The sequence below is a fragment of the Aquarana catesbeiana genome, linkage group LG07 (assembly GCF_042186555.1).
Source record: "Aquarana catesbeiana isolate 2022-GZ linkage group LG07, ASM4218655v1, whole genome shotgun sequence".
NCBI classification, from domain to species: domain Eukaryota; kingdom Metazoa; phylum Chordata; class Amphibia; order Anura; family Ranidae; genus Aquarana; species Aquarana catesbeiana.
The window spans coordinates 69,856,882-69,867,813 of record NC_133330.1 but is presented as its reverse complement, the minus strand read 5'-3'; the positions used below and the strand labels follow the sequence as shown (position 1 = coordinate 69,867,813).

Sequence of the window (10,932 nt, the reverse complement as noted above, 5' to 3'; positions counted from 1 at the left end):
ATAATAATAAAATTAATTTCCCCACGATTCACTATCGCTCAATTCTGAGTGTTCTAATTTATTATCGCTGTTTTCTAGCTGTCTAAAACCACTTTTAACGTAAAGGGACACTTTTTGGTTGCTATGGACAATCTCAAGTTTCCAGGCAGGAAGAACAGTATATACAATATAAAACTGCATGTAGGGCACTGGACAAACCACTAGGGACAAAAGGGATGTGAAATAATCTGTAAGATTACACTGTACTGTATATAATGATTTTTCATTTTTTTGAATTTGCCACCGGGCTCTGCCCCCGTGCATCACGACGCTCGCAGCGAATGGAGCCCGGCACAGAGGGGCTTCCGGTGGAGGACAGAGCCCACGGACACAGCAGAGGGACATCACAGGATCCTGGGGACAAGGTAAGTATACTGCACCAGGATCCTGCAATGCAATCCCGAGTGTGGCTCGGGGTTACCGCTAATGGTGCCGAAATTTAACCCCGAGCCACACTCAGGAATACCACCAGGGAGGTTAATAAATAACAAAATGTGTACTAGTAAGTTTGTAAGAGATTACTAGATTTGCTTACAGGAGGAGTTCAGTGTCTGTCCTTTAATTGCTGTGACAAGATACCAGCCACATGGGAAGTGCATTGTTTTCAGGAGCCGAATGACTTGTAGACTTGGGTTGCAAAAAGAAGCAGTAAGTCCCAGTTCACACATATGCAATGCCGGAACCAGCACGATTTCTGGGCGAGTTCCTGCATCGCATGTTCACACTGCCCTCTGCGAACTGCTGCGGGTGTCAATAGAAAGTTAATGACACCCCCAGATGGGTTCGCAGATCACTGTGCGAACTGTCAAATGGTACAGGAATTGGACCCCATGGGTGTAAACACCTATGTGATCTGATTCCAGTGCAGAACAAAAAACACAATAAAAACCATCCTGCACCACTTTGGTGCCAATGCGATGCGATTTCAGCCATACAGTTTGTATGGCTGAAATTGCATCACACAGACACAGCAATGCGGTGCAAATGCGATGTCTGTGTTCGCACCAGTGAGAACTCAGCCTAAAGAAAAACTGCTACACAGTACTGCAAAGCAAAAAGCAGAACTGCAAAAATAATAAGCCAATATGGATGTTCCCATGTACATATACACTCACTGGCCACTTTATTAGGTACACCTGTTTAATTGCTTGGTAACACAAATTGTTAATCAGCCAATCACATGGCAGCAACTCGATGCATTTAGCCATCTAGATGTGGTGAAGACGACTTGCTGAAGTTCAAATCGAGCATAAAAATGGGGAAGAAAGGGGATTTAAGTGATATGGTTGTTGGTGCCAGACAGGCTGGTCTGAGTATTTCAAAAACTGCTGATCTACTGAGATTTTCACGCATAACCTTCTTTAGGGTTTACAGAGAATATAATACGAAAAAGAGAAAATAGCCAAGGAGCGGCCGGTGTGTGGACAAAAATGCCTTGTTGATGTCAGAGGAGAATGGGCAGACTGGTTTGAGATGATAGAAAGGTAACAGTAATAGCAAATAACCACTCGTTACAACCAAGGTATGTAGAATACCATCTCTGAATGCAAAACACATCGAAACTTGAAGCAGCAGCAGAAGACCACACCGGGAGCCACTCCTATCAGCTAAGAACAGGAAACTGAGGCTACAATTCGCACAGGCTCACCAAAATTGGACAATAGAAGACTGGAAAAAATGTTGCTTTGTTACTTGCGGCATTCAGATGGTAGGGTCAGAATTTGGTCTTAACATGAAAGCATGGATCCATCCTGCCTTGTAAAGTGCATCCAGAAAGTATTCACAGCACTTCACGTTTTCCACATTTTGTTATGTTACAGCCTTATTGTAAAATGGATTAAGTTCATTATTTTCCTCAAAATTCTGTCTAAGGTCCAGAGTGCTCTGGAGCACATTTTTTATCAAGGATGTCTTTGTACATTCATCTTTCCTCGATCCTGACTAGTCTCCCAGTTCCTGCCACTACAAAACATCCCCAACAGCATGATGCTGCCACCACCATGCTTCACTGTAGGGATCGTATTGGCCAGGCGATGAGGTGCCTGGTTTCCTCCAGACGTGACGCTTGGCATTCAGGCCAAAGAGTTTAATTTTTGTTTCAGACCAGAGAATTTTCTTTCTCATGCTCCGAGAATCCTTCAGGCATATGTCTTTTACTAAGGAGTGGCTGGCCACTCTAACATACAGGCCTGATTGGTGGAGTGCTGCAGAGATGGTTGTTGTTCTGGAAGGTTCTCTCTCCACAGAGAAATGCTGGAGCTCTGTCAGAGTGACCATCGGGTTCTTAGTCATCTCCCTAAGGCCCTTCTCCCCTAATCGCTCAGTTTGGCCAGGCGGCTTGCTCTAGGAAGAGTCCTGGTTGGGGTTGCCACCTCATCCCTATAAACCCCAACACATAAAATTACACAGGTTCTGAGGGTAATTTAATGCAGATAGGGGCACCGAGTTTAATTACCACCTAATTAGCCACAGAACCTGTGTAATTTATATGTGTTCGGGTTTAAAGGAATGAGGTGGTAACCCTAGTCCTGGTGGTTCCAAACATCTTCCATTGATGGATGATGGAGGCCACTGTGCTCATTGGGACAGTCAATGCTGCATAAATTTCTGTGCCTTGATACAATCCTGTCTTGGAGGTCTACAGACAATTCCTTGGACTTTATGGCTTGGTTTGTGCTCTGACATGCACTGTTAACTGGGACCTTATATAGACAGGGGTGTGCCTTTCCAAATCATGTCCAATCAACTGAATTTACCACAGGTGGACTCCAATCAAGTTGTGGAAACAGGATGCCCCTGAGCTCAATTTTGAGGGTCTTGGCAAAGACCCTCATAACAAATACTTATGTTATTTTTTCGTTTTTTTTATTTTTAATAAATTGGCAAAGATTCAAACAAACTTGTTTCACGCTGTCATTATGGGGTATTGCTTGTAGAATTTTGAGGAAAATAATGAATATAATCCATTTTGGAATAAGGCTGTAACATAACAAAATGTGGAAAAAGAGAAGCGCTACTTTCCGGATGCACTGTGCATCAACGGTTCAGGCTGGTGGTGTAATGGTGTGGGGGATATTTTCTTGACACACTTTGGGCCCCTTAGTACCAATTTAGCATCGTTTAAATGCCACGGCCTACCTGAGTATTGCTTCTGACCAAGTCCATCCTTTTATGACTACAGAGTACTCATCTTCTGATGGCTCCTTCCAGCAGGATAATGCACCATGTCACAAAGCTCAAATCATCTCACCACTGGTTTCTTGAACATGTCAATGAGCTCACTGTACTCCAATGGCCTTCACAGTCACCAGATCTCAATCCAATGGAACACCTTTGGGATGTGGTGGAATGGAAGATTCGCATCATGGATGTGCAGTTGCCAAATCTGCAGCAACTGTGTGATGCGATCATGTCAATATGGACCAAAATCTCTGAGGAATGTTTTCAACACCTTGTAGAATCTATGCCACAAAGAATGGCAGTTCTGAAGGCAAAAGCGGGTCCAACCCGGTACTAGCAAGCTGTACCTAATAAAGTGGCTGGGGTGTGTATATTTGCTTACAGGAGTTCAGTGTCTGTCCCTTAAAGAGGCGGTGCAGCCTGGGTGAAAAAAAATTAAAAGTCAGCAGCTACAAATACTGCAGCTGCTGACTTTTAATATTAGGGCACTTACCTGTCCAGGGAGCCCACGATGTCAGCACCCCAGCCGTTCTTCGGATTGAGTCCCGGGTGCTGCCGCAGCCATTCCTGGTAAGGGAACCAGGCAGTGAAAGCTTTTTGGCTTCACTCCTGGTTCCCTACTTCGTATGTGCGAAGTGCACTGCGCTTTCTAATTGGCCCAGCGGCGGGGGAAGGAGGTGGGGGGAGGAAATTCCGGGAGATCAAAATGAGGCCCGAAGTGGAGAGGGGGATCGGTCAAAAACAGGTCCCCCGTTGCCCTTCCCCGCTGAAAGGTGCCAAATGTGACACGGTGGGGGGAGCATATAGGCGAGAGTTCCACTTTTGGGTGGAACTCCGCTTTAAAGATACCAGCCACATCGGAAGTGCATTGTTTTCAGGAGCCGAACGACTCGTAGACTTGTGTTGCAAGAAGAGGCAGTAAAGAAAAACTGCTATACAGCACTGCAAAGAGCAGGAAGCAGAGCTGCAAAAATAATAAGCCAATATGGCTTCTCCCATGTACATATATAATTAAAGCAATAAAAAAAAAAAAAAAAAAAAAAAAAAAAAAAAAAACACACACACACACACAATTATAGGTATGCTTTCATTAAAAAAATAAAAATAAAAAATGATGGCCCCTATCACACGGGTGCCCAGGGAGCAGTTAAAACAAGTGGTTGAGCTGCAGTTTTACCACTCCACATCCATCCACAAGGTGGTGTACATATGAGGTGTGTTTAAAAAGTTTAGTGAATGGTCTCCCATCTCAAAGGCAACACGGGCCAGGTGAATACACATGGCTATCCAGACACACGTCGAGAAGCGCCACTTAGCGTGGAGTACACGTGACCGTCTGGGTAAACCAGCTGCAATGGAGCAACGGGTAAACATCAAGTTCTGCGTCAAATAGGGGAAACCAGTGATGGAGACACATGAAATGTTGGTGCAAGTGTATGGGATGGAAGCAGTGAGCAGAAAAACGTGTTTACGACTTGTTCAAACGCTTTCACGATGAGAAGGAAACAACTTAGGATGAGCCACGTTCAGGTCGGATGTCTACAAGCAGAACCCCAGACACGATCAAGCAAGTGCGACAAATGCTGGCATGAGATCAGCGACTGACTAGGATAGATGGCAGAGGAATTGGGCATTAGTAAGGACACGGTATGAACCATCGTCCGCAAAGATTTGGGCTAGCGGAAGATCTGTTCCCGGTTTGTGGCACACAAGCTGACAAACAGAAACCAAAATGGATGGGAACCTCTGGAGATATCACCATGCATGATCAGGATCCATTCTTTCTGCAAACCATCATCACAAGGGATGAGACCTGTGCGCCAATCCTTGGGTCAGCGCAGCATACCTGTTCTCGATCATCCACCGTACTCCCCTGATCTGGCGCCTGTGGACTTCTGTTTCCCCCGCCTGAAGAGCACCAAGAAAGGTGCACGTTCTGCGGACATAGCAGCAATCCAAGAACATGTGACAGCGGTCCTGTGGTCGATTCCTAAAAAGGTCTTTGCTGACAGTTTCCAGAACCTTTATGAACCTTGCCAAAAGTGTGTTTTGAAGGACGGCGATTTTGAAGGCCAATAAAAAGATAGTTTGTTTATATCTTCTGTCTTGTTTTCTGATATTCAAATTCAAACTTTTTAGACTTACCTTGTATTCTGCAGCACTTTGTGGCATGGACGCAGCAAATGTAGCACGGCTTATTGAGTCGACAGGTGGCAGAGCCTACCAAACTCACCCATTTAAGTCAATAGGGCCTGCATCGCATTGTGGCACGTTAGTTGTATCTTAAATTGGCATTCAGCAAAGCACAATGCAAAAAAAAAAACAAAAAAAAACTGTTAGCCACCCACTGAAACGTAATCCAACGCAGATCACTTTTCATTAACAGCCAGTACTGTGTGTCTAGCCCAAGTGTAAGTTGGTCCTTAGGCAGACTGGGGTTGGTTTACTAAAACTGGAGAGTGCAAAATCTGGTGCAGCTCTGCAAAGAAACCATCAGCTTCTAGGTTTTATTGTCAAAGCTTAATTAGACAAGCTGAAGATAGAAGCAGGTGTCTACCAAGCACATCTGCACCAGATTTTGCACTCTCCAGCTTTAGTAAATTAACCCCACTGTGCTGTGTGGCTGGGTTGTATACATTTTAGGAATGAATGGACAAATTTGGTGGACATATTCCACCAAATTTGATAAAATACACTTGCATTATTTAAAAGAAAACCTGTGAATTGATGACATTTTTGCAATGAAGCCTGCAGAGCATTGCAATCGCAATCAGAGCACCATGGGTGTAATGCACAGGCTGCTGCATTGTTTACATCTCAGCCCCAAATCTACCATTATGGGGCTGGCGAGGATGTGATCAAGATGGTGGTGCCCAGCCACAGTCTTAGGGCATTTTGGAAGTTTACAAAAGGGAGCTTTTACAGGTAAATTAGATGCATAAAATATGTGAAATGCACAGAACGTTCAGCACAGATTGTTGTTAAAAATGGTCTGGCGACAGTGACTCTTTAAACTTTCAGGTAGTATGGGGTAACTAACAGCTTTCAGGTAATCTGTTGACTAGAAAAGCAATTTAATCTCTTCCATAAAAAAACAAAATAAAATATTTGCATAGATTAAAGTGCAGCATTAAACCTACACAACAAAAGCATTTTTTTTTAAATAAAAAAAAAAAACGAAAAAAACAAAACATCTACATGTACTAGGAGAGGACGATTCTAGCACATGACCTTTTCTAGGGTTTTGTCTAACTCACCACGTGTCTATGCTGTTTTGCTTTGACCTAATTATTAGTATATCTTCTGTTAAAGGTAAAAATAATACCAGAACATGCTTTAGTCTATATTATGAACCTACAACATTTAAAGATGAAACAGCTTGTAAAGGTCTTCACATGACAGAGGTAGCACCATAGGGGGTGCTAATGTGGCTCTCAAACTGATTGATCAACAGTTAAACCTCTTTTTGACTCAAGTAGTTGACTGGGGCAGCGATTAGTACTGCTACTTAACCACTTCACCCCCGGAAGATTTTACCCCCTTCCTGACCAGAGCACTTTTTGCGATTCGGCACTGCGTCGATTTTACTGACAATTGCGCGGTCCTGCGACGTTGTACCCAAATAAAATTGACGTCCTTTTTTTCCCACAAATAGAGCTTTCTTTTGGTGGTATTTGATTGCCCTTGCGGTTTTTATTTTTTGCTCAATAAAGAAAAAAAAGCGCAACAATTGTAAAAAATAATGCGTTTTTTTTCAATTTTTGCTATAATAAATATCCCCCAAAAATATATAAAAAAAACTATTTTTTTTCCTCAGTTTAGGCCGATATGTATTCTTCTACATATTTTTGGTAAAAAAAAAAAAAAAAATATATCGCAATAAGTGTATATTGATTGGTTTGCGCAAAAGTTATAGCGTCTACAAAATAGGGGATAGATTTATAGCATTCTTATTTTACTAGTAATGGCGGCAATCTGCGATTTTTTATTGTGACTGACATTATGGCGGACACATTGGACAATTTTGACACATTTTTGGAACCATTGGCATTAATACAGCGATCAGTGCGATTAAAAATGCATTGATTACTGTAAAAATGTCACTGGCAGTGAAGGGGTTAACACTAGGGGGCGGTGAAGGGGTTAATTGTGTTCCCTGGACAGTGATTCTAACTTAAGGGGGAGGGACCAACTACAGGAAGTGACAGATCGTGGTTCCTACCTAACAGGAACACACGATCTGTCACTCCTGTCAGAACAGAACAGTGAAATGTGTGTTTACACACAATCGTCCCTGTTCTGTGCCTCCTGGTCATGATCACTCGTGGCCGACGGTCATCGCGACCGTCGGGCACGAGCATCGGCTACCCCGCAATGCATCAGGCGCGTGCGCGCCTGCTATCCGGACCCCGCGAGATCATGTACAGTAACGTGATTTCGCACAGGGGAGCCAGCCTGCCGCAGTAAAACTGCGGCCGCTGGTCTAGAAGCGGTTAAAGTGATGACAAATGCTTTAAAAAAAAAAAAAACAAACAAAAAAACCACCCCACAGGTTTATACTTAGCCGCTTTGTATGGGGGCACTCGTGTGGGCTCACTCCTGAGCCTCACTGTCTGCGCCAATAGACACAGACAGCAGGACTCAGCCCCACACCTCCCACCCCCTTCAAATGACAGCAGGGGGAGCAAATGGCTCCCGTTGCTTCAGCAAAGCCAGTGAGACCAGGAAGTGAGGGGAGAGAAAAGATCTGCAGACGTGCACAGCGCTGGATCAAATGAGGGCTTAGGTAACTATAAGGAGGGGAGATACTGATGCCTACATTTTTTTACATTAACACAAGGAATGCATTAAGGTAAAACATATTTAGGCTTTGGAACCACTTTATTAAATCTGGGGAACATGTGGCCTGGGGGCAAGGCAAGTTCACCTTTAAAAAAAAGAAAATAATTGCACATGATTCTGCAGGTAAAAAACGTGCATTTATTTATTTTACAGGAGCCTGCAGAACATGTCAGGCTCCTGTATAATCTTTCTCCAGCTTTGGGCCTGTATTTCTGTACGGGCTGTTACAAAGCTGGAGGAAGATGTAATGAACTTCGAGCATATACTGATCAGTGCACTCACAGTTCATTGAAACTACAAGTCTGTCCTGCTGCAGTGGTAGATGGGACTTGTAGTTTTCTTCATTCACAGATGGATGACGTGGCTGTGTGGATGGAGCCCTGCTATTTTTAAAAAGTGACAGTGGGTGCGGAAAGAGAAACCCCCGCCAGCTGTCACAAGGTGGGTGGGTGGGGGGGGGGGTGCTTAACAGTAACATGTTGTATGTTAAACCCCCTAAATATGGGTGTAACATGTCCAACTATGGCCAGCTGTACCCAGATCAAGGCCAAGATTTAATGCCCTTTATAACAGAATGCTGGATGCAGATTGTATATGTAGACCAATTGGTTAGAGATACGGATAAGCTGCAAGTTTTTAAAGAAGCTGTAATGGTATTTAATGCTTAATATGTAAAGGTTTCAGAATAAAATCAGATGTCATTGAAAAATCAAGGTTTGGGAGGAGTGATTCTTTAAAATCAGTAGGTGACATGCAGCCTGACACTTCGTTTGACCCCAATGTCAGTTTACACCACAGTAATAGTGGAAGTTAAATATGTCTCTAATTTATCTCAAATGAAAAACGTATCACCATACAGGCTTCTTTATAAAAGGGAAAGAAGACAAGACAAGTACATACTTTCTCTTGAGGAGCAGAGGATCCATGCTCAGCCATTTCCAAGCTGTCTGCCTTTACTAGTGGAGAGTTCTTCACTGTGCTGAAGCTGGCACTGATGTCATTCCCTTGACCCTAAAGAAAGCAAAAAGACAGTTTTATAAATATCAACTGCAGATAACTATTAACCGGCAAATTGCTAGGACCACGACAAGGCACGCATAAAAACAGAACTTCCCCCTTGCTCTTTCTTTCTACTGCCAATCCATCTAGAGCACTCAGACAGCACGATCCGAGTCCACAGGTATATGAAACAACTAATTTATCAGGCTTTTCAGACCCTGAACAACAGTCAAGAACCTTTCGGGGCATAGGCAACCACGATAAATCTTGTTACCTTTACCTTCCCTGCCCACGCTGCCCCCCAATGTTGCTGGCGTCATTGTTTCTGCCTCCCATACTCCCCACTAAACTCTATGCCTGCACTTGCAGTCTGGATGATGGCCAGCCTCATTCAGACCCTTTACCTTGAGGCTGGACTTTCAAGGACACCCTACAGCCCTCCTATGTTGGGGCATCCGTTTAGACAGGCTGTTTTCTCTCCATTGTACAGGTCTTTGCATTCCTTACTGGAATATATTGTTAGTTCCCAAACATAAAAACATTCAATTTGCCAACTTTCAAAGACGCAAAAATGTCTTTGCATGTCCATTTGTGAAAAGCTGGGTACACACGCTCAGTTTTTTTTTTTTTTCATTCAACCCAGCAGGCTGAACACAAAAAAAAAAAAAAATAAATAAATCTGACCGTACAGACACAATCAATGTTGGTGCAGCCATCTCCCCTGCTGTGCCTCCCCCTCCAAACACACTGATCAGCGCTTGCAGCCTTCGTCTGAGGGCTTCACAGAACACAGGTGGTGCACTCTACACACAGGTGGTGCACTCTATTTACTAATTTGGTGACTTCTGAAGGCAACTGGTTCCACTATATTTTTGTTAGGGGTATAAGGCTAGGTTCACACTGGTGCGACACGACAGCCGTCCTACTTTGGATCCGACTTTGCCCTGTGACTTGAAGCCGGCATGCGTCCGACTTACAATGAATGGGGATCGGCCAATACCAGGCACTGTGTTTGGTATGAACCTTGAGGGGGAACTCCGCGCAAAATTTTAAATAAAAAAATGGCATGGGTTCCCCCTCCAAGAGCATACCACGTCCTTGGGTCTGGTATGGACCTTAAGGGGAACCCCCGACGCCGAAAAAACGGCGTGGGGGTCCCCCCCAAATCCATACCAGACCCTTATCTGAGCACGCAGCCCGCCAGTCAGGAATGGGGGCGGGGGACCAGCGAGCGCCGCGCCCCCCCCCTCCTGAACCGTACCAGGCAGCATGCCCTCAACATGGGGGGGTGGGTGCTTTGGGGCAGGGGGGCGCCCTGCGGCCCCCCCACCCCAAAGCCCCTTGTCCCCATGTTGATGAGGACAAGGGCCTCTTCCCGACAACCCTGGCCGTTGGTTGTCGGAGTCTGCGGGCGGGGGGCTTATCGGAATCCGGGAGCCCCCTTTAATAAGGGGGCCCCCAGATCCCGGCCCCCACCCTATGTGAATGAGTATGGGGTACATCGTACCCCTACCCATTCAACTAGGGAAAAAGTGTCAAAAAAAAAAAAACACAACACACTACACAGGTTTTTAAAGTAATTAGACAGCTCCGGGGGTCTTCTTCCGACTTCTCCGCTCTCTTCGGCCTCTTCTTCCGGTGTCCGGTTCTTCTCCCGCTCTCCGGCCTCTTCTCCCGGCTCCTCCACCATCTTCTGCCACTCTTTTGCTTGCGGTGGCCCGGACTTCTGCGTTGTCTTCTTCCCTCTTCTTCCGATGTTGACACAACGCTCTCTCCCGCTGGAATGGTGTGTGAGCGCTCTGCGATGACTTATATAGGCGGTGACCACGCCCCTTATGTCACAGTCCCTGGGCATGCTGGGACTGTGCCGTC

General features: G+C 44.9%; 1 protein-coding gene across 1 annotated transcript in view; it reads right to left on the bottom strand.

Annotated features, from left to right (window-relative positions):
* DCP1A (decapping mRNA 1A) overlaps window positions 1–10,932 on the bottom strand; it is a 147,768-nt gene that overhangs the window by 19,025 nt on the left and 117,811 nt on the right. Inside the window, exon 6 of the mRNA XM_073592308.1 lies at window positions 8,962–9,072. Coding sequence (XP_073448409.1) covers window positions 8,962–9,072 — 111 coding nt within the window. The remainder of the gene's footprint in view (window positions 1–8,961; window positions 9,073–10,932) is intronic.